This window comes from Truncatella angustata (genome assembly GCF_020726525.1).
Source record: "Truncatella angustata strain MPI-SDFR-AT-0073 chromosome Unknown BKA67scaffold_7, whole genome shotgun sequence".
Classification (NCBI taxonomy): domain Eukaryota; kingdom Fungi; phylum Ascomycota; class Sordariomycetes; order Amphisphaeriales; family Sporocadaceae; genus Truncatella; species Truncatella angustata.
This window is the reverse complement of record NW_025763387.1, coordinates 367,539-393,679: the sequence shown is the minus strand read 5'-3', so window position 1 is coordinate 393,679 and position 26,141 is coordinate 367,539. Positions and strand designations below refer to the sequence as shown.

Here is a 26,141-nt window from a genome sequence, read left to right as displayed (position 1 = left end):
GAGACTCTCCAAGATGCCGCCGCTGTTGGTTCTCTCCTCTGGCTTTTGAAGCTGTCCTCAGAATTCCACAGCGATAGCTGGGCTCGGTTTGTCTCGGCCTACAGATAGCACAGTGGGGTAGATTATATGTCATGGTACGCTATCATGGCACTGCCATAGGCCAATGGCAGGGGGAACGGCGCTGCGCATCCTGGAGCTATGGTGGGGTTTTGCACGCCTCAAGGGTCCCGGTCGTCTCCAGTCCGTTGGGACGGTTCAAGGCCGCCGGTCTCGGGGACGGCTTAGGACGACACCGAAAATACCAGAACACCAGTTCGGTTCAATATTATATTGCACCCATGAGCTTGAACTATAATGACCGCCGTGAATGCAAAGCGATAAGTCGCTCGATCGACAGATCAAAGCCAATAAAAGCCCAACCTCTCAAGATAGCAATTCATGCTGGCCTTGTCATACATCGCGCTGGCGACTAGATGCACACTGCGAGGGGGCGTGCAGCGGGGTTTGAACAGGAGACCGCTGCCCGGGCTGGCTTTCTGGAAACGTTACATAGATAAGGTTAAGTGAACACGCCCTTGCCAACCTTTCCTCATGGGCAATAATATACACAGTTACCGACGTGTCGAATGCATCTCTGCACATGTACAGTCATGCTCTCTCTTCTGTCGTTACTCTGCCATAAGAAACAAATTCGACGCCGAACGGTATGCAAGCTCCAGCCGCTGCCGGTGCCAGTATACATGGACCCCCATCTTATAGTATGTAGCACCGCTTTTAGTAATTGTACGCAGAACCGAGTAGCGGTAAGTGGACCCCGAGGTATAGCGCATCTCCATCCTGAGCCTCACATTGCCGAAGCCGCCAGGGGCGACAGACGCTAGTCAGCACCAACGAGCTCGGCTTACAATGACAGACCGCCGAGTCGGGGACACATACGGATTAGTGCTAACTTATCGCAGCTTCGTTGCTGTATCATGGAGAAAAGTAATCCTAGGATAGTATTTCCGTTGGCGATTGTAGGATGATATCGATCCGTCTTCTGCAGCTCGCTCAAGATCGTTAGGCTCGATACCCCGGGACAACCAGACTCTTCTGCTCGATATATGCCAAGTATACCGTTTGAAGGTAAGTCGAATTTAAAAAAAAAAAAAAGATAAGAATTATACATTTTCACTCTTGACTGAAACCCAGCCTTACCTGGCTACGTCTACCAAAATGATTCGTAATGCTACAACTGACCAAAACAAAGGGATTCTCTTCTTGCCATCATTAGTGGGTTCAGCAACCCGGGTATAGAACATGCCCGCAACCATCCGAAACCCCATTCGCTTATTCGACCCAAAAAACTTTTGGTACATTTTTCATCTAATGCCAGCCCTTGTTACTCTTAGTCGATTTGGTGAGATGGTATGGTTCTATTGTTCCCTCGCGAGCTCCAGTGAGAAACCACCACGCTGCCCGAAGTCACAGGGGATCCATCTCTAATGGCCTTCAGTCGATGCCGTGCCAGTGGCCGGTCTATTTTTCTTCGTGGCCTTGCTTGCCGCGGTGCCGGGTCTTGAACCGTGGCCCGGAAGATGTAAATGGTGTTTCCTTGTTCCGTACACATCTGGCTGATAGTTGAGTACAGGGATTGTCAGACCATAAGGCTCCGTGTGCCCCTCACGGTTATGCTGATCGATCTCAACACGAATGCAGCAGTCTAGAGACCCATCGTTGTTCTTGCCGTGCGTAGAAATCGAGGAGGCCTTGTGCTTCGTGCCTGCATTCAGCTCGCCCGAGTGCAGGAAGGAGTGCCCATCCTTGCCTTTGAATTGTGATGCCTCTACATCCTCGCCAACCCGTGTTCCTTCTGAGCCATTAGCAACACCCCCAGCGTTACCGTTGGTGGAGGTAAAGTGGTTGTTAGGCGAGTTTTCCGTCAGTATGGCATAGTTCCGGCTAGGCATAGTGACGTGGTTCGAGTTCAAAGTCTTGTTTGAATCACCTGGGTCTTTGTCGAACAAGGTCATCAGTGTTTCATCAGTGTCGGCGTTCAGATGGTGAATCTTGTTGCGCTTTGCTAAAAGATTTGCGATCGCAGCCGGAGGTGGTTTGTTAACAATTGCCGATGAGACTACGTTGACCATGTAACGATGATCATGCTCTGTGGGAATGTGCAATTCCGGGTTGGAGTAAAACCGCCCCAGAGCTGCAAGATGGACATCGCCACCCAAGATAGTGATTCTGATGGAGAAGTCAGAGCAAACCATCTGGAGCCGCTCGACGAACGCATTGCGCTCCTTCTTGTGTGTTCTCGCCGTGTAGTGGTCATCTAGATCGTCGAGCAAGTCAACGCTTCCATCGAACTTGTTGAAGACGCCACCACCAAAGCCAAATCGTCGGTTCAAGAACTTGATGGGTGCTATAAGCGGGCTAGCGAAAACGTTCTCAAGCCAGGTCAACCGCTGTGAATCGTTAGTATCGCGCTCACAAGATAGGACTGCATGTGAGTTCTTACAGGGTAGGCAATAGGAATACCAAGCAGTAAGATCAAGTGCCTGTAAGGGTTGCCTGACTGCTGCGCCGCACGGAGTTCATCCCCGAGCCTTTGAAAGATCAGGTCATAGGTCTCCGGGTAATTCACCTGATGGCGAGTACGCTCTGTACGAGCATCAATCCCCAAGAAAGCTATGCGCGCACCTAGCTTCGAGAACATGTTCATGGAGTGCTCCGCGACATATGGACCAGGCCTTTGTCCCACAATGTACCCCGGTTCAGATGGGAGGTTCGGCTGTGCAACAAACGTATGCTGGAGCTGAGCTTCATCTACTCCAGTCCCTGCCTCCATGGTTTCCGGCGCATCGGTTGTGTATGTAGAGGCAGGGGGTGCCAGGTGGTGCTGGAAGAGCATGTAATATTTATGGGCTGTGCCACCGATGCCACGGAAGACATCGCACATCATGAATTCATGGACATAAGATCCAAAGCCATCGATGATGTCGTGGTCGTCCCAGATGTTGAGCTGCGGTATTTGCCCATTGGCCGTAGCAAATGGTTCGGTCGAGTACCATCGGATATAGTTCTGAAGATAGTACTCGTCGCATTCATCTCTCAGCGTGCCGGGGAACGGAGTCTCTCTCCTCTTCTTAGGATTACTGATATCGCTCCATGGGCGCAGAGGACCGTTAACTCGGATGCCGTCGTTGTAGATTTGATCACCACCCCCGATCATGACGTGGAAGGGGGCTTCAGAGTGCCGGCGCAGAACGTCATTCCAGAGCGCTGGGCCACTCCAAGCATCCTCATCTGTTCCGACACTAAAACCGTTACAGGAGTGGAACATGATGCGCATTGACTCCGTCGTGGCAGGAACGAAGAAGTAGCTTGTATGGGGCTTCGTGTGGCTCTTGTAGCGCACATCAGAGATGGAGTATGCCCACTTGGTCTCCACGTCGAGCATGTCACAGGCGATTGAAAACTGCCAGAACGTGTTACGGAGATCCGAGTATAGACACTTTCCTTGGACCTCGGTGCCATGTTTGCTGGTGACAGCGCCGTTGCCATTGGTAGCCCCGCTGGCACCGGAGCCCTCTCCGATGAGACCCTGTTGTTCATGGGCCACCTCGACGCGCCCGATATCCAACACGGGTTGAAACTTCTGTGTCTTGCCTCCTCCTTTGGTGACAATAAGCACACTTCCGTGCCAGGTTTGACCTTCCATGCGACGGTAGTTTATAAGAGGACCACAGATGACTTCCTTCCCATCGTCGAGCGGCGCGGGTTGCTCAACATCTGCATCTCCATTGATCACAATCGGCTGAAAGTTGCCTGTTCCGTTCGTGGCGGGTCGTTCAGGTTCGACTCGTGTCGAGTTGAGAAAGTCGGTCAGATCTTGCGTGTTGGTGCCTGCAGCTTGAGGATCTCTAGCTTGACCGGCGGCACGAGCGAAGGCGCTCGACTCTTGATGGCGCCATCGACTCGCAGAACGCTCTGGGTTGGGTCGCTCCAGGTCGTTGTAAGACGGCTGCAAATGGTCTTGCGGTTGCGACATCTTTAATGTACGTCGTTCGCGACGTTGTTGTTTCAGAACAGAGGATCTGGAAAATGAAGACTAGTAGGACTGCGCAGTAGGCGCAACTTGTAAGGAGCCGAGCCGAGCTACCTCTGCGACGCAGTGGGAGAAAGCGATACGACCTCGAATGCGCAAAAGTTAACTCGGCAGGAGGAAAACAAAAGTAGCCCACGTTCTGTAATACGTCTGGCCGGATAAGCGGCTTGAGTCCGTAGTATATGCTAATCCGCAGAAGAAGGAATATGAAGTGAGACGATTGCCAGCAGGCAGGCCCGAGATGGACAATTAGCTGCGCGTTGGGGGGAAAAGTTGCGTCCGAGGAATGCAAGACGCAGCCACCAACACAAATATGCACGAACGAAGCAGAAAGAAAGAAGAAAAAAAGGCCGTGGCCTTCTATATTAAACTTCCGAGCTGACTTGTCTCCTACCTGAAATGATATGAACGGGTTGGCACCTAGCTTGCTATTTGGCCCACTGTTGGTATGGCGACGGTCGCGACTGCAGATGCAACTGGGCAGGGAAGACGTATGCCAAGACGACAAGGTCTACGATGGAGGGAGGATTACGACCATGCTAGAGCCGACTAAAATTCGACTTTCCGATTTCTATGGTCATGGGTATTTGTTCGAAGATGTGTACGCATCCGTACAGAAGCCTAAAGGGACGATCGCACCTTGGGGCCGGGTTATTCTCTGACCTCTGAGTATTAACGTTACAGCATGATTCAATTGACTTTAACAACACAGCAATTCTTGGGCAACGGCTCAATACCTAAAATATCATTCCTCATGCTGCAGTAAAGTTTAAGTCTTGGAGGCTGGTGGGTCATGGATGATGGCTCGCTAAGACCCTGCCCCAAGGCTCAACAAGCCTGCCAATCCAATTTGCCCATCAGCTCATCTCAATCGAAACAATACCAGGGGCCCGCAAGGAGTGCCGGCGCCCGTTTCAATGTCAGGTTTCAGAGGCCGCCCATATTATTGGCACATGTCGGTACAGATTCCAACGATCGGCTGTCTTCTTGTTACTCCCGAACGCATGTTCAGCTGATCCCAGACGCGCCGGCACCTATACACAGCCTGCACCGGGGAGCCAAGGAGGTTGCAATGCTTGACCTTCTTGGAGCTGCGACGAGCTCTGGGTTCATGCTTAAGTGGGACACAGGCGGGCGGGCGATATCCCTGCTGCTGCATGCATCAACCGTCAAATAGTACCAAGTCTGATGGTCATTACATAGGCGCCAAGTCGGCTTAGCGGCATTTCTTATCGTCGCTAACTTACAACTCCCATCGTCGATTGTCGGGAACATGATGCACTATATAGCAGATAGTAAATACTGCCCTTCTCCGACTCACGTCGACTTTGGCAGGGCTGCGCTTTAGGACGGGACAAAATAGCAAGATTTTCAAAAATGAACAACCAACGTCTAGATACAAGATATATATATATATGAGATTGTACACCCGTACTCGTTTCTACATGACGCCTTTCCACCAATGCTCCACCAATACCAATCATGCTGTATATGTAGTCTAAAGTGGGGGATTGTGAAGATTTATATGGTACAGATATTCAGTAGGTCATGTTAGACAGCATGGCGCCTGTTACTCGGTAGATTTCTCACCCTTCGGCCTCTGCTCCACGACCTTGCCCAGAACATCGATGCTTCTGGACTCTGCCTTTGCCCTCTCGGCTCTTTCCCTTGCCCGTTCGCTCAGATTCCTTTGTACAATTTCAACGCCGGCTAGACCGGCAAAGATACCACCGACATGCGACGCCACATCCAAGCTCATCGCCGCTGCAGCACTGGAGAACAGGCCGGCGTATGCATGCAGTCCGATCAGAAGACCAAGGAACACAGCACCGGTAGGGCCCGACCACGGGTCAGGTGGGTATCCAAAAATCTTGAACTCTTCCTTCCGATGCATCCAGAAGAAGGCTGTAATGATTCCGTAAATGGCACCTGAGGCACCTAGCGTCGTGAATTCGAGACCCCGCCAAAGAACGAGGTTGAACATGCTCGCTAAGAATCCGACAGTACCGGAGGCGAAGTAAAGAGCCAGGAAATTGCCCCGACCAATCTCGTCGTGGAGACGAATACCAAAGAACCACAGAGCAACCATGTTGCCGGCCATGTGTCCCCACGACTGGTGCGAGAAAAGAGCACCGATCAGCTGCAGAGGACGTGGTGTGGCAGGAACCACCAGGAAGTATCTGTTGAGCCATGCCCAGGCAGGCGGGAACCTCCATAAGGCAAATACTCCAATGTTGACGAGGATAAGTCCAATACATGTGGCGGCGGCCGGTGGGATGTCCGGCCAGACTCTCCCGTCGCGTCTTGGGGGCGTGTAGTAGGCAGCCAGGACAAAACAGGCGGCGATCAGTAGGACAGTAAAAGTAGTAGCAGGAAGTAACCGCTCCCAGGCCTTCATCTCGGGTGGTGCTGTGAGGTCAGATGTAGCTCGCTCTTCATGCTTTGCCCTCCAAGCGCTCACAGCCCTCGGCCTCGCCTGTTCCGTCTGCAAGGTGCCAATGTTTCCAAGTGCTTCTTCCTCTTCACGTTTGAGGCGTTCCTCCTCCGCAATCCTGTCCTTTTCGGCCTGTATCGCTAAATTGCGCTTGCGGATCCGATCAAAGGTGCTCTCTCCATACGGCGAGCTAGCTGTCCGGTTTGGCAAGCGACCTGATGGTAGGCTTGCTTGATCTTCCACGACTGGTTCTCCTGAAGCAGGAGCCGGATGTGTCTTCTGGGGGCTTGTCTCTTCATGCTGCTCCTCCATCACCTCACCCTCCTTCTCATGCTCCTCGAGCAACCGGAGCTCGTCCTCGGCGCGCAGGCCAGCGTTGATGACCTCATCGACGGGAACATGTTTGCGCAAGTATTCCAGAGCCTTGATCTTGTCTTCTCCGCGGAAGGAAGCCGAATTCTGCTGCAAATCCGGGTCGTCCAGCGTGCCTGCCACTCTTCGTCCGTGTATTATCCTAAGCAACGCATTCGCGTCGGTCGGGCTTGTGTATGAACCGAATACTTGTTTGACTTCGGTGCGGTTGAGTTCTTCTTTCCTGAATGGTAGACCGTTTGCATCTTCATAGTCTTGAGGTAGCTGGCTGTAGTGGACGATGGCGCGGAACTTGAATATGGTTCGGACGGTGATCCTTGGTAGAAGTTGCTCGTATCGTGAGCGGTCGTGCCTGAGAAGCCGGAAGGGGTCAAGAGACACGCGACTGCCGTGTGGGCGGCATTGTTCTGAAGCACCTCGGGATGCGTTTGAGAGCTGGCGAACGGCCGCGGCGCCAAATCTCCGTTCGGATTGCCTGCAGATGGCCCGGATTCCAATCTGGAAGCTTGACGGCGGCGTCAGCAATGACAGGGCGTTCATGATCGTATTTCAGACCCGGTTATGGATCTATCATGACCCATGAGAGGCGCGCCACTCTGAAGTCGACTGAGCAGTCTATGGTTGGCCTGTAACCCGATTTAAAGTACGGATCTGTAGAGAGAGGAAAGCTATGGTTTGGTTCGTGATCCAGAAATTTTGGTTTCGCTCTCCGGCAGTTACCGGCGCGCATGGGTGCTGTCTGGTGTGGGGATCCACTCATACAGATATGTCCATTTGTGTACTGCATGTTGCCGCGTGAGGAGGTTCTTTACTAACTAACACTAATCACACGCTGCGTTGAAAGCACTGCAGGTATCACTTTTCAATTTGGACTTGCCTAACCTGCCTCTCTCAGGGTAGTCAAACTGATAGTTTCTATTCACGAATTTTAGTACTAATACCACTACCAGTACTAAGATCACCGCAAGCAGAAACCCAACACCAGCTACATATGTGTATCCCTTCTGTCCATACTTACGCGTCAGATCGATCAAAGTTCCTTATCAGATCGTAGTAGAACTTCAGTGCTTCGATATGAGCATGCATGTCGATACCTTCATCAACAGTGTGTGCGTTCTGCGTGCCCCCCTTGCGTGTTGGTGACCATCGGTAGACGTTCTTGGTCAAATCTGCAACGATCAGTACCCGTCATATCGGACGCAGCCAGGAAAACGAATCACTTACTAAGGTAGTACCGGGTATCGGTGTTTCCAGTCATCAACTCACCGACAGGAACCACCCTGCCTCCCGGGAAAGCAAACGAATGCTGGATCGTGCCCGAAAACACGTCCCAAACTGCACCTGACGTCGGTGAGATGGGTGCATTCGCTGTGCCCTGGCTGGAAGTGATTGTCAATGTGCCATTGTAGTCGACCTCATACGCCGGCCTGAGCTCCTGGAAAGCTTCCTCGCCCTTGTATGCATTCACATGCAAGCTATACTTCTCAGCAATGGGCTTGATCAGATCCACAATCTTCTTCTTAACCTCGTCGGCAGTGTTGTGTGGCGCAACCCGGTGGTTGACTCCAACCCGGATCTTCTCTGGCATGGCGTTGATCTTGACACCTCCATTGAAGAAGTCAATGGCCTGGGAAGTCTGGATCCGATATTGCGTGGGACGGTCAACAGAGGCCAGCTCCTGAGCCAAAGCATCAAGATCTCCTTCTTTGATCAGCTTGGTAACCTTTGGTGCTGCGTCAGGTGAGTATTTGGCTTGGCAAGCGAAGTGGTTGTAAATAGGAGAGCCTTGGATGAGTTTGGGCTCGTATGGGTTGGCCTCAATTTTGACGGCTATTTCTGACATAATCCCAATGCCAGTATGGGGGAATGGCGTCGACGAGTGCCCACCATTGACCTTGAGATCGAGCCAGATATCAACATGCCCTTTCTCGGTTACTGCGGGAAGAGCATCTGCAAATCTGTTAGTCTCAGCCATCAACCTCAGCTCAAGCATCGTCACTCACAGAGCACCTTGTCCTCGAGCAATTCGAGTCCCATCCCACCCTCGTCAAGAACAATGGCCAATGACCACTGTCCGTATCGTTCTTCCAAGAACGGTCCAATGGTACCCGCGCCACGGTTACCAGATTCTTCGTCAAAACCAAGCGCTACGATGATCGTCCTTCTCGGCACCCACGACGGGTTTGATAAAAGTGTCTCCAGTGCCGAGAAAATCGCGGACAAACTATTTTTGTCGTCAGATGCACCCCGTCCCCAAAGCCACCGACCATCAAAGTGGGCTGAAAACGGCGGATATTTCCAAGTCGACGGATCGGCTATGGGTACGACGTCCTGGTGGGCTGTCAACATGATAGGTTTGAGCGACGAGTCTTGCCCTTTGACTGTAAAGACTAGGCCAAAAGTGTTGACTGTTTCACGGGTTGCTCGCGCATGGCTGACAGTGTTAGTTGCTATCATGACAAGAATTAAGACAGGATCCAAGCTCACTCACACGAAAGGATATAGCTTAGCTAGCGTCGCGTGGAGCTCATAGAAGACTTCCCATCTCGGGTCCTCGCCTGGTTCCCCATTGTCATCATACGATATAGAGGGAACTTTGACAAGGGTGCCGTGTCTCTCAACCTGCTTCAACAAGGCCTTCTCAGTATCGAATAAGTCTCGCGCAGCTGGGAGACCATCTTTCGAGGGATCCAAGACTGGGGGAAGCTCGCATTGGAAATCAGCATTTTCTATTTCTCCTAAGACGTGTTGCCCGCCGGCTTCGAAGCGAAGGCGGCCAGCGGATGTCGATAGGGCCGCCGACACACCGGCAGCGAGTGTAACCCTTGACCAGAGCATCGTGTTGAGCACTTATACCGATCTCAAGGGTACGACTCGACAGGGTAGCCAAATGAAGTACGACGAATAGAAGTCTGGCTTCAGAATAAGAGGCAGGAAGAGCAAAGTACACCCCCCCGGCGAGAGGCTTCAACGGTCATTTATTTACTACTTTCAAGTCATTGCATGCAACCTACCCCAAGAATTGCGTCAAACAGTGGCATCCATTGTAACTATCCACGATAGGCAATAACCTGCTTCCATGTCCAGGGTCACCTGCAGGTAAGCGGGTACGTTGATCGGAATGCCTCCGATACTGTTGACAAGTCGAGCACAATTATACGAACATAGAGTCAATCAGTATAACGGCTGCCTCCATGGCCCTTACAGCGGAGAATTTCCCATGTAGATGCAGGAAATCCACTAAGCTCATGTAGTTGCAAGTCTTCATGTAGTCTATAGAGAACTTAAAAACAAATGGGTTAGCCCGATAGTATACGAAACGGAGGCCAAAACTTTCGATGCAACCTTTTGAACTTCTGGTCCCGAGCTCGGTGCCCCGCACGACCTTTTAGTCCAGACTACAGTATTGTTTAGAAGCCACAGTACCTACGTACCCTTGTCGATTCACCCCACTACCGCCTGCAAGCCAGCACTAATTGCTTTCGGCGGCAGGCAGCTTCTGCATGACGAACATGCCGAGAAGCTCCTAGGTTAGAATGTGAGACGCAAACGCTTGATCTCGAAGCAAACATCAGCTTGGCCAGGCGGAATACTCAAAGCTGCTCTTCAATATTTCTCGACTCCGGTTCTGGTACAACAAAACCCTATCCCGGAAGAGGTACATGAGTACAGACATAACATTTCACCATGTCCTCAGAAGCCACCCCCATTGATCCTACGCGCTTTGCCGAGGCGCTGAAAGACCTGCCTGCGAGCAGCCTTGCGCTCAAAGTCCTGGAGCTGCGCAACTCGATCGCACACCTCGATTATTCCAATGCAGAGCTCAAGCCTTTCGCCGAAGGTACTGTTGCCACCCTCGACTCGAGCGCCGCCAGCCAGCCAGATCAAGACTGCGTCGACGCCATCAAGGAGAACGAGGCCGTCATTGAGCGTATGCAGCAGCGCATAGAGCTCATCAAGTCAGAGGTCGAGGACCGGGGCCTGAGCTGGGATGAGTTCAAGGGCAAGACCGAAGAGGATAAGAAGGAAGATCCCCAGCACAGCCAAGTGAATGGAGAGACACAGACAACGACCAACGGAACGAATGGCGTGAATGGACATGCTCCCACATCAGAGAATGGACAGCATCCTGCATGGGCAGATGGAACATTCACAACGGGCACGATAGGTGGTCTCGGAGATGAGGAGTTGATGCGCCGCTTGCAGGAGCGTATGCCAGAACTACAAGATGATGATGAGGAAGAAGGAATGCATCTTTAAGGTCTGGCGAATGGGCCCGCCGAAGTTTCGATCATCTGCGCAAGCAAGAGCCCACAAATCCGAGTGGCATGTTAGGCGTTTGGGAGGGAAAACAAAATACCCAGTCTGCTTAATCACACAATATCAAGACATCTTTGACTTTGAACACGGCCTATTGACCAAGTACTGGTAAACAGTCTGTCCCACGGACTCAAACCAAAGCCCGACGAAGTCAAACAGGAGACGAAGATTTACAAACTACTGTCATGTTGGAGCAATCGCAGTTCCACAACTTGCTTGATCCCCTGGTGTATCATATATTTCTTGGCATCACGATCTTCCCACCTCACCTACCACGGTCTTGTAGGAGAGCTAGCCCCCATTCTCCGCTCTAATGTGAACCGTGAATGTCGGTGTGTCTGGGGTAGGACAAGGTTTCCCCGCATATCACTTCTGACCAAGGTCCAATCAAATGTGTACTATATCAACATTCCTTTGCGGGTGGCGGGCATAATTAACATGGACTAACGGACGATGGCAGTCCATCTTCAAGGGCGCTGATTGCTAGCTAGCTAGTGGCTCATAGTCGAACACCATCCGGTTCTAAGCAACCGACTAGCTATACGGACGAGTATAATCCGTAATCAGGTAGCTTCCACTAACATCTCGGCATCATATCTCGCACAGCCCATATCTTTTAATTATTTTCACATTATAACGAACTGTTTGTCTCAGTGTATCGTATGAACTTGAGTTTCGCCAGGGGTCCCAAGTATCAAGCTATTTCCATCTTCGCCTCAAACATTTGACTTTGGCAGGGAAATCGATTGTTCATTCGCGTACACAAAGATGGAAGAAGGAAAACACGATGTGGAAGCAGTCGAGAATGCCGAACAAAACCCAAAGAACCGCGAAGAAGGCGAACCGGCGCCGACGGCAGAAGAAGAGGCTCGAGTGATTCGAAAGCTGGATGGGAGGTTGATGCCCATGATCTTCATCATCTACATGTTGTCTGTTCTCGACCGCAGCAATCTAGGAAATGCGTACATTGCTGGACTAAAAGATAGTATCGACCTCTCGGGCACACGTTACGCAATGCTCGGTACTGTCTTCTACATCTCGTGTAGGAATATCTATTAACAACCAGTATTAGAGCGAATATGTCGCTGACAAACTCGTGCAGATATTGTATTTCAAGGTGCAGCAGTTGGTTGGAAGCACTTTCCAGCTCACATCTGGGTTGCCTGTGTCGTTTTCTCATGGGGCGCAATATCAAGCCTCCAGGCTGCGGCGCAGAGCTACGGCGGTCTCATTGCTCTTCGGGTGTTGCTGGGGGCAGGAGAGGCGTGCTATGCCGGTGTACCGGTTTACCTCTCCTTTTTCTACCCTCGCGACAGGGTGGGCTTTCGGCAGGGCATATTTCTCAGTGGCTCTGTAGGTCATCCTTTGAGCTGTTAATACCGTTTGATGAAACACATCGCACTAATGTCGTGCATTCTCCAGGCTCTTGCCAACGCCTATGGAGGCGCTCTTGGCTATGCGATTTTGCTCATTAGAAGTCATATCGAGTCGTGGCGGATCCTGTTCCTGATCGAAGGTCTGCCTACGCTTATAATGGCTGTCGTGGCGTTCTTCTTCTTCCCAGATGATATCCGCAGCGCGACCTTTCTCAACGAGCGGGAGAAGTTCGTTTGTATGCACATGGTCAAGCGCGACCAAGTAGCTGATACAGAGAATCATACCGGGCTGCGTATCAAGGACTTTCTCGCCGCATTCAAGGATTGGAGAAGTAAGTCTTCATACTATGAGTTACAAGAGGCTCAAACGGTTTGAAAAATCTAACACGATAACAAGGCTACCTGCCTGGCCTCATGTACTTCGGCTGCAACGTCTCCTTCGCCTCGTTGCCTCTCTTTGTGCCGACCATCATCGCCGAAATAGGGACCTTTTCACGCCTGCAGGCCAATGGGCTCTCCGCGCCACCTTACCTTCTGACATTCAGTATAATCATCATCATCGCCTTCACATCGGACCGCGTGCGTATGCGCGGCCCCTTCGTCGTCGCCTTCGGCATCATCAGCGCCATCGGCTTCCTGCTACTCGCTACGACCGAGGCGGCCGCCCCGCGGTATCTCGGTGTCTATTTCGCCATCACCATCTTCGTTTGCGTCGCGGTCCTGATCCCCTGGTGCTCCAACACGCACGCGACGGAGTCGAAGAGGGCTGGTGGCTGGGCAATTTTCGCCATCATGGGCCAGTGTGGGCCCGTGCTGGGCACGAATCTGTTCCCGGCGAGCGAGGGGCCCTATTACCGCAAGGGTAGTTGGATCTCATTTGCTTTTTGTCTGTTAGTTGCAGTCTGCGCCGCGGTGTTTAGTGGGCTGCTCTGGCGAGAGAATAAGAAACTGGACCGAATCTTTGACGGTGAGAATGAGGCGACAGTAAGGGATGAAAGAAGAGTCCCCAGAGGTTTTAGATATATCATATAGCCACTATCCTCTACCTATGTAATAACCCATCTGACTCCGTAGCTTGCGACTAAATTTACTGCTCGGAGTTCCAGATTACTGATGTGTTGACCTACAATGGGTTCATACATACTAGGACTGGCTAATACTCGAGTTTGAACCAGATAGTGGTTGAACTTGGTGTCTGCGACTCGCCAAATTCTGAGGCATAAATAAATATAACGACCTAGTCGTTGAAGCTTCTGTAGCTGCAATAGAGCCTCCTGAGCCAGCTGTGTAGTGTTAATTGTATCAACAAAATCATTTGGCCTTCCATCCGAGACACCCCTGATTATACGCAGATACTACGAACGCACCAAGTTCTACATAATGACTAGTAAGTATTCATAGCTAGCCATATAGTCGTGGCTGATCATCCTGCTGACTCTGCCGTCTCCATGCACGTAAGGGTGAAAATGTGGGAAGTACACCTGGGCTTGGCAGGCGAGAACTAGTGTATGTAATATCTTACGTCTGCACGCATTCTCCCTCCACTGGAAGAATCGTTTGATACAATGCAGTATTAAGAGTTGCTAATTACTTCTTCATGACCATCCTGGTGTCTCAGGGACTATTATGAGCAGTCACAAAGAGACAATCGCCTTGGATAGGCAATGTCGGCCCCGTAGACATGCTAGAAAGAGTAAAAGATGATTATTAAAATTTCTTACAGGATTTTTATGCGATATAACGTGCTGCAAACGATTTGTATACTGGTCGATCCCATCTAATAAGTCCTTGTTGCTATATTGAGCATCAATATACCACATTCACACGCCATCACTTAGCTAATGTCGGTCCTTCCATATGATTCCTAAACGAGCCAGTTAGTCATATTCTAGTAACCTCTTCTAGAGGTTCTGACAGGGTTGATAATCTTCTGTTCAAAGTTACCTTCGAGCCTAGCGTTCCGGTTCCTCCGATGAACACATCTTCGTTTGGGTTCAGGCGGACTATTTTCGGGTTGAAGCTATACCTCCACGTAAAATATCCGTCAAAACCTGATTCCTTGTGAAATTCAGCGCATTGGGTATGTCTTTTTTATTACTTTTTATGTACGGGCATTCAAGTGTCTCCCGAGCAAGGCGTAAGCCATCTTGTACCTGTACAACCTTTGTAAAGTGTTTCTAGGCAGTAACTGGCACAACCAAGCCGCGGTTATAGAGGGAGCCGCTTGTCGAAAATGCTTTGGCCGGATAGATAAATATTTTACCTCTGATGAATGCAGAAACTCCTGTGTACACCACGTTGTCTTAAAGTTATAGATAATTCGATAGGAGATTTGTTGAGTTTTATGTATAGCGTTTAAATCAAGTTGTATTGTCTCGTTCTTGTACGCCAGCATGCCTCCGTTGAATATTCGCGCATCTTATAGGTTACCGTGGTCACTGGCAATACACAATGTTTGAGTTTACTTGAAACGCAGGAAGAGATCATTCATGAACACTCCGCAACAGAAATAAAGGGAGCCAACGTGTGTGTAATAGGAGGGATGGTGTGAAGAGAGCCTCGACTTCCCAGAAGCCCAACTTTAGCTCCTTAGAACGTTGTTACACGCATCGTTGCATTAGCGATATCCCCAAGCCAGCGAAGGGTTGAACCTTCCCGCTGCCTTTCATTCGACTCCCGTTTTATCTCAATACCTGGAGTAAACCCCCCCCCCCCCCGGTCGAGAAACGAACGTATGTTCCTGCGGGGGCTGTAAATTGGGTCTTCTTAACCAACTGTATCTTTGGCTACTACACACTCTGCCTTACTTAAACCAATATAGCATTGGCTTTGACCTCGACCTGTACTTAGGACATTTTATTCATGCGCAGCACAACAGCCATTCGACATAAAGCCTTCGATCATGTCGCCACTTCGCATAGCGTCTCGCTACATTAATGATTTACTAAACTTGCAGAGCTGGAAGAATTCAGCATTAATTGCAATAGACACTGAAGTAGAGCCAGACGGTTTATCCAATATTGGTCTTGCAATTGCCACATTTGAAGGTTATGAAAACGATATGATCGACTCCCTGTCGTGGAAGAAATTTTTTGGGTTGTGAGCTGGAGAGACCTGACAGAGCTCAGAAGTTCTTCTCTGCCCGTGAACCGGCGGCGCTGGGCTGGCACGGGGCTCATTGGCATAGACACTACCCTAAGAATGGGCCCGCGAAAGGTCTCGAGTGTGGTTCTTGGTACTTAGTATGGATGCTTGCCGAGAGCGGAGGCATTGTATGGGATTCTTCTGGCAAAATCTCAAGCGACCTCTGGAATGCGGATGAGGACTTTTAGTGCAGGATGTGTCCCACTTGCCACGCAGAGCATTGAGCAGAGTGGAGGAGTTGGCGACTCAACGGCAAGAGAAGGCAAAGGATCGTGTTTCTACGGACGAGCTGAGTCTGAACCTTGCGGAAACATGCTATCTTCTCAGCCATGACTGTTTGTTTTGAATACACGCAGAGTTTCGGATTCGTATGTGACAGAAAATATCGCAATGATACATTGGAAAAGGTCAAAGATCCCTGACTTTTCGACACTCGTCTCAGACAGACAGTTGAGATTTGTCACCTCTTCTCGCTCTTCCTCTCTTTCTCTTTCTCCACATTACAACACGTCGGCTACTGTTTCACTGTTCTCTCGACGTCTGCCGCGAGAGATTCACGTGAGAGGACCGTTACGAAAGCTGCTTGCAGTGCCTCAAAGGTGCATGCACTAATGCAATGCATACGGACTAATTGAATTGCATGGAACAAACCGTATTTTCTCCTATCTGGCAGGCCCTCAACCAAAGTTCAAGTTTGGCCTTGTCGCACTATCCTGCATGTCCTGTAGCACACTTAAACAGATCATATCAAGATTCTGTGTGTTGAGCGCAGCCAACGAAGAAAACAGGTGCATCATGCAGATGCACGAACAGCCAGAAATCTGCACATAGAGAGGCAACGGATGATATTCTGCATAATTTGTGCTTCGGAAACGGTTAGCGACTGTTGATTGAAGTAGTCGACAAACTCGGTTTATCAATCCGTATTTGTGGTGGACTTTTCATGTGGACAGAGGGTTAGTACTGCTGTAGGAGCGCGACACATTATTTGAATTCAAAGATCCTCAAGTCGGCCAGGTCTATCGCAGATGTCGTCTACCGCTGAGTTCCTTCCGGCCAAATCAACAAGCCCTGGAGATAGTGAGAGCTCTAATCCCAACTTTCCATCCTTTCAACTGCAGCTTGGTCCTGATTTCAAGTATGATAGCGGGAGCAAGAGGTCGGATCCGTCTGGCCCCATCACCCGCGGATGCAAGATGGGATCCTTCGACACTGCCAACAGAAGAGGCAGACGAGGAGCCGCGCTGGACCGAGCTTCAGCTTGCATCCCGTGACGGAGACATTCAACGTATAAACGAATTGCTATCGCGGCACAAGGACAATCGCATGAAACTCGAGATTGTGAATGAGCCCGCTATCGGATACTACGGACAAACTGCACTTCAGGCGGCCTGCATGAAAGGGCATGAAACTGTTGCCCGAGCCTTGTTAGAAGCAGGCGCGAATGTGAATGCCCCTGGTGGCAACAATATCTATCGAACTGCTTTCGAGCTGGCCTGCGGCACGGGTAGGGTCTTGCAACCAGAAACTCGCTTCAACCTGGACAACTAACATGATTCTGCAGGACAAATCGGTCTCATCCGCCTCTTACTCGACGCAGGCGCAGTCTTCGACCCAAAGAAGGTCACAAGATACCAAGGCCGTACGCCGATTCAGGCTGCAGCTGAAGGAGGGCACGAGGCTGCTGTGTTACTTCTTCTGGAAAGGGGCGCCAACATCAATGCTGCAGCATCGCCTAGCTCCGGGGTCACCGCCCTACAAACGGCATGCTTCGAGGGGCACGTTAGCTTGGTCAAGCTCCTCATCGCAAGAGGTGCTGATGTGAACGGCTTGCCAGGCAAGTTTAGTGGCTACACCGCTCTCCAGGGGGCCTGTCTGGCTGGAGAGGTGGACATAGTTAGGATTCTCCTTGGTGAGGGTGTCGATGTGAATGCACCGGGGAGTCTCTATTCTGGAGGAACGGCCCTCCACGCAGCGGCTTCCAGAGGTAACATGGAGATTGTCAAGATCTTATTATCTGCTGGTGCTGATCCCAACAGCGCAGCCGGTCGTCGAGGACAAACACCCATGCAGAGTGCATACTTGATCGGGGAGATGGATATCGTGCATCTACTGCTGGAAGCCGGAGCTACTGGACCGCTGACTGGCGGAAAGATCTTGTTTGGCAACGGCAGAACAAGGAGTTGGACAGAAAGTGAGGTCAAAATCATTAGGTAGATCAGAGTAGTCCATGAAATTATCTACCAGTATTTAGTAGCTATGGCAGCCAAACTTCCCAACACAAACGAGGCATAAACGGTATGTCCTTCTTACCCTCAGATGTGCCGCACCCAGATTCCGATGTCCATCCAAATGGGTTCTAATAACGAGCAAAATGCGCCAAACCAGTCCACGAGTGGAAGGAACCATTCTATGATAAGATCGATACTGGATCTAAACGTTCTGATGCAGGACTGGTCATAGAAGACCTGACGATGGGATGAAGCAAGCAAAAAGTGTGTCGGGTCAGCGTGAGACTGATTATAGAATGCGTTGTCGTCGTTCTAATTGTTGGTCTTCCGGCAAGCCTTGTGATGCAGATCATGGTTGGACACTTGGTGATCTGCTTTGAAAGCAGGCTCGTGCAATGTTTTGCCTCCTTCTCTACTGCACGGCTTAACGTAAAGAGCTTGATTTATTCTTCAATAGAGCGGCGAAGCTACAATACAGTGGGGTTAGACGAGTTGAAATCTGACTTTATCGTTCACGATATTGCGCTTCAGATGAACCAGGACGGGGAGAATAGGACCTAATAGTTATGGAAGAGGCGCTTATCATCTCTCTGTCCATCACTAACAACACTGTCTTGCAAAGTATTCATGGCCCCAGTTGCCAGCTATATTGACAGGACATGGGGGGTCACTAAACTGGAGTAATTCAGCGCGAACAGAAACGAACCTTCGAATCGCGTGAGCTAGTCAAGATTATATTGAAACGGACATGAAAAGGGAGGAAATCTTCAATAATACGGACCAAACGGCAAAATATAAACAAGTATTTATCGAGATTCGTTGGTTTTGCAGTCGAGCAGGCCAACGTGTGTACCTTCGCTTGCCACGGCTGCCACGGCCTTGAGTCAAGGGATAAAATCGCTCCTAGACTAGGTTAGTTAGAAACATCTGCAGGGTTCTGGTTAGGGCGGCAGGCGCGTTGGGTGGGGCGCTTTAAGTGAATCAGAAAACGGAAGCCTCGACCGGTGACGCATGAACTATAGAACATTCCCGGAGTCTGGGCAAGCTTCAGTATTACTTAGTCGCCTCAGTGTACAATACCCTTTGTGCAACCACATCACCCTCACAACCACCTATCTCTCAATGCGGACTTCACTTCTCCCTCATGGGCGCCAGCTGAGCCGCGTTTGCGACGCGTGCAAACGCCAACAGCGCAGTTTCTCTGTCTCAGCGTCGTCACCATCTCGCACAGCAACGCCCACACGCGATGCGCCACCCAGACGTGCGAACGCCTTGAGAAGCTTCATGACACCCCAGACGGCGGCGCGCACGATAACGACGACAAGAGCCCCGCGCTCAGCGGAGACGGCAGACGCGCCGGCCTCGCGCTCCCCGACCTCTCCCGCGCCCTCGACCGCGGTACCGCAGACGCATTACGAGTTCTTCCCGCAGTCGCTGCCCCAAGGGCCTCCTCCCTCGGGGCCCTTCGGCGTCGACGTGCGCGCGCTGCGGCGCGAGTTCCTGCAGCTGCAGGGCCGGGCCCACCCGGACCTGCACCCGCCGCAGATGAAGTCGCGGGCGGAAGCCACGTCGGCGCGGATCAACGAGGCTTTCCGGACCCTGTCCTCGCCGCTGCTGCGCGCCCAGTACCTGCTCTCCCTGCGCGGGCTCGACGTCGCCAACGACGAGACGGCCAAGGTGGAAGACCCCGAGCTGCTGATGGAGGTGCTGGAGGCTCGCGAGGAGATCGAGGAGGCCGCCGAGGAGAGCGAGCTCGAGCCGCTGAGGGCGAGGAATGCCGAGAGAGAAGAGGAGAGCATAGCCGAGTTGGAGAAGTGCTTCACTGAGAACGACCTTGAGGGCGCAATGAGGGAGTGTGTGAGGCTCAGGTATTGGGTAAACATCAGAGAGAGCATAAATAATTGGGAGCCTGGGAAGCCCGTCGTGCTTGAGCATTGATAGACATAGAGGCTGTAATTTTCATGTATAACCATCGGCGTTTTTATCTTGTCCACGTCGTGCCTATTTTGACACTGAAGTTCTAAAGTCGGCAGTTCGCGATGGACATTACGCACTAAGACAAATGTGTTGGTTTATCATCTGTTGAGCTTCTGCTCATCACCGCGGGGCGAGACGCCTTGAAGGATATCATTCCGTTTATACATTAAAATAACGCTATGTACTAGAGGGTAACTCGACGGCCCGTGTATGTTGGGGGGTATCCAGGAACGAACGCCGATGTATTTGTGTTTTTGAACCATGACCCAGAATCCAAACGCCAGACTGTGAAAAGTACATGTAAAAGTAAAAGATATTATGACAAGATGCAGGCCGAAGAATGTGTTGCAATGAAAAAGAGAATCCCAGATAGACGCCATTTAAGAATGAATCATGACGAGGTCGTAGCACATACGCTTCTTTTAGGACAAGCGGATCTCAGTCCACCTGGCGCGCTCAGGATGCCACCACTTCTCCTTCTCCTTTCGGTCGTAATTGGTGTAGCCGTAATTGTTCCAGCGACCAGTACAGCCCTCTCTGTCACGTAGGTCTTCACGGGTGTCGCTGACGATATCGGCAAACTGGACAAGTCCGCCGTTCTCGTCAGAGGCACCAGCATCTGGCGTGAGGCGGTATTCAATTCGAGATCCGAGCGTGCCCATAAAGCCGGCCATGCCCCAATTTTCCAGGATGGTCCCGTCTTCATCAACGACATTTACTGTGAAGCGTGGGTTTCTGCGGGCGTCTTCCAGCCGTCTCTGCGCGGCAAGACGGGCTTGATGCAGGTCGCCAGACTGCTTGGGCTCAAAGAAGCCGAATGGAGGGACGTTGGGTGACTTGAGCGGCGATTTACCCGGAGTCGTTGGGGTTTTAGGTGTGCCGGGGGTCGCATCGATAGTGGCGACCAAGCCGCGTCCGAGATACTTGTCACTCGGTTTTTCAATCTTCTCTACCGGCTTGCAGAGACTCTGAAAGATGCCCTCTGGATCATTTGGCGTCCTCAAAACGCGAAGTGAGGGCAGGCCGTTCGCGGCAATGCTCTTTGCAAGGACTGAATCTGCAAGGTTTGCACAAGCTGCGAGCTCAGTGATATCCCAGTGGATTTTTCGCAGGGACTTGGACACCAGATAAGGGTAGAGCCAGATCAGTTCACCTTCTGGGAGAGTAGGAATCCTAGACTGGAGAAGTGTAAAGGATTCCAGAGCTGAAAGATTCATGAATATCCGTGCTAAAGCAGGAAGGGATTCCACGTTCATGTGCTGTAGTCTAAGCGACTTCAGGGATTGACTGGTCTCGCGCGTTGTGAAGTTTGACAATCCAGTGCTCGTGATACCTTGCATGTTACATAGTGATAGGGTCTTTAGTGAGGGTAATGCAAGTAGATCAGTATCATCGAATGAGGTCTCGGATAAGTGTGATAGGTGCAGGGTCTGCAGGGACGACATGGTTGATATAGCTGTTGCCACTAGTGATACGGGAGTCAGAGCTGCTCCCGGAAGACAGTGTATAGATAGAGTGGTGAGTTGTGGCCAATGCATATTGAGTTCGAGGAACGCTGTGCTTTGCTGAGGAAACAGATCTTCTGGCTCCGTGTCCTTCATTGGTCGTGAATGTTGTCGCTGTGAGGACGATGGTTCAACCACCCAAGTCATTTCCTTGAGTTTTGTTCGTGTTGACAAGGCATGAAACAAGCGGTTGAAGTTGTGGTCGTAAGACTGATGCGGTCCTAGGAATTGCTCAAAGTTCGGGCATGCCATAATAACCGAGGCCACCAGGTTCATGTACTGGTCTATAGCCATTCCTGGAGGCTGGGCAGGAACCTTCAAAGTGCGCACGATAGCAGCAGCTTGAGGGTTTGCCCTCAGCGTGCGCCGAAGCAACACCATCCGTGACCCATGGTTGATTTTGTATTTCTTCTTTCCGATCGGCGAGTCGCAACCGACCAGCTGGATGTTTGCGTACCTGCATTGGTTAGCACTAGTTTCGGGCCAGATGCATTGTGCATGCACATGCATGAACCAGGGAGTCGTCTTACAGGGCATCGCGAGCGACCTTGAGCAATCGCCGACTGCTTGAAGCAACTGAGCAAAGATCTCGCATCATGCATGTCGCACAGCTGAAACTGCCTTCGGCCATATGTAATTTCCTTAGGTTACTCATAATCAGGTCCAGGACCTCATCTGGCATGGCGGCAAATTGTTCGCCAGGCTGCACTGCTTTCTTTCGGTACTGCTTGATAGGAGCCGGTCGCTGCCACCCGTATTCCGGTCTTCTAGGATGTGCCTCCCATGAACCAAAACTCGTCCGGCTACTGGCAGGGCTGCGCATCGCGGCTTCGTTGACGCTGTCTCTGCTGACAACGGAACTGGCATTAGAGCTGCTGCTTGACGGTCGGCTCATTTGATTATACATTATCGGTCGGTTGTCGAACTGTGCGTAGGAACCAGGAGTCATCGAAGGCGTCCGTCTGGGTTGTGCCATTGGTCCCTGGCTGTTGATGGCAACGCTAGTCGGCCTGCCATTCCGGATCGTAAACTCTTGGGCTGTGGTGTTTCTGCCGGCCAGAGAATCGGTTCCGAAACCGCCGTTTCGTGGCGTGTAAGCCGGTCCCGGTCCCATCACCGATCCCATCGTCTTAGTTTTGGTGTTTGGAACTGATGAGACAGAAATCAAGAAAGTCCCATCGTGTTTCGGTCTGTGTACAACAGTGGAAGCAGACCGAGATCTTAGGTGTTTAGTGTTTCTAGAAAAATTGCAATCAGCGTCTGCTAAGAACCTAGGAAACCCCCGGTCGAAGGGTTGCGCGATGATCTACGCTGGCGTGGGGCAACGAGATTAAAGACGACGAATGACTGTAACCCTCCTCCGCCGTAGTGCGGCCATCTCGGAACTTCAGACGTCAGTGCCAACGGTTCTTATTGAAATCTACACCAAGCCTCCCTTTTCGGACATGGCACTGACTGGGTTCTTTGATCGCGGAGGCCGACTCAAAATCAGATCGTTAATGTTCACGCTTGTGAAGCGCCTGAGCTGGTAGCAGCGTGCCGCTGCCAACGCTGGGCCTTGTAGCAAACACAAGCGTCTCGCACCACGGGACATCAGTGGAAATTAGAGCCCCTTTACCCCAAAGTTGGTTTCCACCGGATTAGGGGATGAGAGAAGAAGCTTATGTAGCTGTGATGGAAGACTAGCACAAGGTCTTATGACGATATTGTGAGACAGGAGTGTAGCTTGAATATAGAATAGAGTTTAGAGGCTTTTCATGACAGCGGCCGGCTCTGACCCCTCCAAACTTGAGGTTCGGCTTTGAGAAACATAGATGCAAATCGACTTGCGGGATTGAAGTTGACAACAAGGGGCAGAAGGATCATCACGAAGCAATGCTGCCTCTCCGCGACGATCTGGCAGATGGGCGGTCGTCATATGGAATGCACAGGGTTGAAGCGGTGTTTTGCGCAAAGGACTTACTGAGATTCATGGATGGCATATCCCTGGACTTGGCAACCTGGTTGTATGAAGCCTCTCGAGTCATGGGCCGACCTGAGTGATTGTCCTGCAGTAGGTTCAGAGTTTCTTTTCGACTTTTTGCTGAGCTTGCGAGGTCTCGCCGGAACCGATTCGGATGTTGTCCACGCCATCGTTCAAGACGTTTCCTGGCTGGCGATGTTCGCCGGGGGTAGATTCCAAAGAGGGTCCACGTTAGGATTTGGCGGCTGAAGACGACTTTGACGAGACTTGATAGCTCATTGACAATATCAAGATAGCTTTGGGCAGGCGACAGGAAGATTTTCGGTGTGCTTCAGTCCCGTTTTGGCATTCCCATCGTGATAAATAATATTGGATGTGACGAGGCCTGTTCGGGAGGGCTTGCACCCCAATAAATGGAAAGATTTTGACATTATTGACTAATACATAGTATTCGTGATTCATTTTGAACAGCGCCTGCCTACACACCAAAAGTTTCCAGGCGCAGTGCCGCACAGAGCTTCAGCCGCCGCCTTCTAAATAGCTTAGAGCTTGGCACACATCTGTGGCCATCCGCAGCCCTCGGCGATGCATGGCTCAGAGCTGAACTATCCCTCGCAAGCCCCGACAGGATCTTTGTGGCCAGCAGCCAGATGCGAGTGACAGGCTCCGGTATCCCTTTGTCGTAGGAGCAGGCGCAGCGCTGGTTACAAGTAGATCGGTTTGCTATGAGAGTGCATCCTAGCCAATGAATCTGAGAATGTGCGGCCGATGCAACACCCAAGTCGCAGGCTTTGCGGGGTCGCCAAGCAGACGTGGGTATTCGGGCCCAGTAAACGCGTGGTCGCAAAAACATGAGTAGAAGTGTCAAAGTGGTTGTTTTGTCGAAGTCAATGATTTCTTAGAGAGCGAATATTCCTGTGAAGCCTTACCCGTAACATACTTACCCAAGCGGTATGGCATGATAAGTTTCAAAAAGCCATGACTGGCGCCTACGAATTTCTTCGCCATCGCCCACAACATGCTGCAATATGCTCCGAGATACTCACAATCGAAAACGTGTCGAAATATGCTAATTTAGAGTGTAGCGCACTAACTTTATCACTATGAGCTCTTTGAAATTAATTGTAACTACAGTTGCACATGGTGCTATACCACAGTATGGCGGTGGTCTTAGTTTTTTTTTTTTTTTCAAACTTGGGTGAAGGATTAAGAGGGGTGGAACCAGCTGCGGTAGGGTCCAGGGAACAGGGAAGTTCAGTATAAGCCTGGTCCGCTGTGTGAGATAGCGTGCAGTGCCAAGAGATCTTAGCCGGATACTAAAGCTTCGGTTATCTAATAGTCAGGTCTTATTTGCTTGTTACGATCACTCCGTGCGGGCAGTTCAATGAAGTTATATATACCTTGACCCAAGCAATAGTAAGCTCTTCGTGAATACTCACGAAAGCTTACTATACTGAGCCTTGCAAGCAATCGCTAATGCATCTATGACATTAGAGGTTAATGTCGTGCATTTGTAGATGGCAGAATACTCTGAATATTTTGTGCTAGAGACTGCATTATTGTTGATACTGATCGCTGGAATTGACATCCCATCATTATGACTCGAAGGTTTTTGTGTCGCTGTACCGAAAATTAAAATCGTGATGCTACATCACGTCCCTCCTCGATAGCTGGTTCGGTCACAACGCTAACTGTAGTCATTAGAGCAATACCACCACACACGGATATTGGTCAACCAGGTAGTCTAGTACTAACCGTGGAATATTGTGGTTCATGCGAGCTTGGCTCATGCGCATTTATACAATGTGGACCACCAGTGGAGTGAAGAAGCTAGCGGGATTCAACGATGTCGCAAACAGATGTGCTTAAGCTAGACGCACCACGTGGAGATATGATGAAGACCGACGACAAGAAATGACCATGCTTGAGTGGAAGAGGCTAAGAGATATTTGTCTATTCAGGGGTGCTGAGCAACCTGTCAGCAGTTCCGATGACTTGACTGAAGTCAAACAAGAGCTTGAGCAAGAACTTGGTAAAAAGTTCCGCGCTCGTGACTTACGCAGCATCCTGCTGATTAGGAGACATCGGCTGCTTGTCTTCGCACAAGACCGTATTTCCACTGCCTGGCAAAGTTAGCATCCTGCCAATGTTCTTGTGGCCGATGCCATAATTGTGAGGCTTCCCACCATAGATAAGTGCCAGAGCTACCGCCAGGATCGATTCTGGATTCGGTAATGTTTTGTGGGTCTCATACTCTGCCGACATATCTTTATCTTCATCTGTAAGAGTTATAGCTCGGTGTCCTCATGAAGAGGTTGTAACACATATAGAAGTCATTGGGCTAGCCTGAAAAAGCCCTACCATGCCGTGAAATTGCTACTGCTACGATTTCATGGTACGAGGATGGTTGCCGGTGTCATCAGCAGTACTCAAAAGGATAACGACGTCTATTCTTTGAAATCGCAGGTGATGTTAGTGGCAAGGCATCGGAGCTTTGATACGGTCGCAAATTCCATGTGAACACAAGAAGTTCGTCATGGAAACTGGTATCATTAATACACCTGTATCGTCGTTTTGAGAGAGAAATCGAATCAACAAACGTTAGGGAGATAGGACCTAAACAGGAAAACTTGAACGGAGGAAGAACTGGTTGTAGTATCATTGAATAGAGCCCTAGATGTGTAAAATGACTGAGATCAAGTGATTCGCAGTATGTTGTAGCAGGATTG

At 50.7% G+C, this 26,141-nt stretch overlaps 9 protein-coding genes across 9 annotated transcripts; 5 read left to right on the top strand and 4 right to left on the bottom strand.

Annotated features, from left to right (window-relative positions):
• Positions 1-618: 618 nt before the first annotated feature.
• BKA67DRAFT_574564 (uncharacterized protein) lies at positions 619-1,323 on the top strand (the record flags this gene model as incomplete). Its single annotated transcript, XM_046103430.1, has 3 exons — positions 619-803; positions 960-1,125; positions 1,250-1,323. Coding segments are annotated over exons 1-2 (238 nt in total), but the record flags the coding sequence as incomplete, so codon positions are not given.
• Positions 1,324-1,481: 158 nt separating this feature from the next.
• Positions 1,482-4,033, bottom strand: BKA67DRAFT_523113 (uncharacterized protein; the record flags this gene model as incomplete). The annotated part of the gene is made up of 3 exons (XM_046098439.1): positions 1,482-1,825; positions 1,871-2,447; positions 2,501-4,033. 3 exons carry the CDS (start codon positions 4,031-4,033, stop codon positions 1,482-1,484), a joined length of 2,454 nt encoding a protein of 817 aa, XP_045954855.1.
• A 1,418-nt stretch (positions 4,034-5,451) lies between these two features.
• On the bottom strand, positions 5,452-7,617 carry BKA67DRAFT_574558 (uncharacterized protein). The gene has a single exon (XM_046103429.1). The coding sequence runs from the start codon at positions 7,434-7,436 to the stop codon at positions 5,661-5,663; it is 1,776 nt and encodes a 591-aa protein (XP_045954854.1). The 5' UTR covers positions 7,437-7,617; the 3' UTR covers positions 5,452-5,660.
• Positions 7,618-7,716: 99 nt separating this feature from the next.
• BKA67DRAFT_574554 (uncharacterized protein) lies at positions 7,717-10,186 on the bottom strand. Its single transcript, XM_046103428.1, has 4 exons — positions 9,388-10,186; positions 8,900-9,330; positions 8,121-8,846; positions 7,717-8,065 (listed from the first exon to the last, which is right to left on the bottom strand). The coding sequence occupies exons 1-4, from the start codon at positions 9,732-9,734 to the stop codon at positions 7,911-7,913; spliced, it is 1,659 nt and encodes a 552-aa protein (XP_045954853.1). The 5' UTR covers positions 9,735-10,186; the 3' UTR covers positions 7,717-7,910.
• A 397-nt stretch (positions 10,187-10,583) lies between these two features.
• BKA67DRAFT_661328 (uncharacterized protein) lies at positions 10,584-11,156 on the top strand (the record flags this gene model as incomplete). Its single annotated transcript, XM_046107787.1, has 1 exon — positions 10,584-11,156. One exon carries the CDS (start codon positions 10,584-10,586, stop codon positions 11,154-11,156), a length of 573 nt encoding a protein of 190 aa, XP_045954852.1.
• Positions 11,157-11,984: 828 nt separating this feature from the next.
• BKA67DRAFT_522529 (major facilitator superfamily domain-containing protein) lies at positions 11,985-13,624 on the top strand (the record flags this gene model as incomplete). Its single annotated transcript, XM_046098379.1, has 4 exons — positions 11,985-12,258; positions 12,319-12,569; positions 12,639-12,924; positions 12,990-13,624. 4 exons carry the CDS (start codon positions 11,985-11,987, stop codon positions 13,622-13,624), a joined length of 1,446 nt encoding a protein of 481 aa, XP_045954851.1.
• Positions 13,625-16,876: 3,252 nt separating this feature from the next.
• Positions 16,877-17,953, top strand: BKA67DRAFT_538387 (ankyrin repeat protein; the record flags this gene model as incomplete). Its single annotated transcript, XM_046100457.1, has 2 exons — positions 16,877-17,243; positions 17,301-17,953. 2 exons carry the CDS (start codon positions 16,877-16,879, stop codon positions 17,951-17,953), a joined length of 1,020 nt encoding a protein of 339 aa, XP_045954850.1.
• A 1,034-nt stretch (positions 17,954-18,987) lies between these two features.
• On the top strand, positions 18,988-20,085 carry BKA67DRAFT_574546 (Co-chaperone HscB, C-terminal oligomerization domain-containing protein). Its single transcript, XM_046103427.1, has one exon. The coding sequence runs from the start codon at positions 19,090-19,092 to the stop codon at positions 19,903-19,905; it is 816 nt and encodes a 271-aa protein (XP_045954849.1). The 5' UTR covers positions 18,988-19,089; the 3' UTR covers positions 19,906-20,085.
• A 281-nt stretch (positions 20,086-20,366) lies between these two features.
• Positions 20,367-22,344, bottom strand: BKA67DRAFT_522036 (uncharacterized protein; the record flags this gene model as incomplete). The annotated part of the gene is made up of 2 exons (XM_046098335.1): positions 20,367-21,906; positions 21,980-22,344. 2 exons carry the CDS (start codon positions 22,342-22,344, stop codon positions 20,367-20,369), a joined length of 1,905 nt encoding a protein of 634 aa, XP_045954848.1.
• Positions 22,345-26,141: the final 3,797 nt, after the last annotated feature.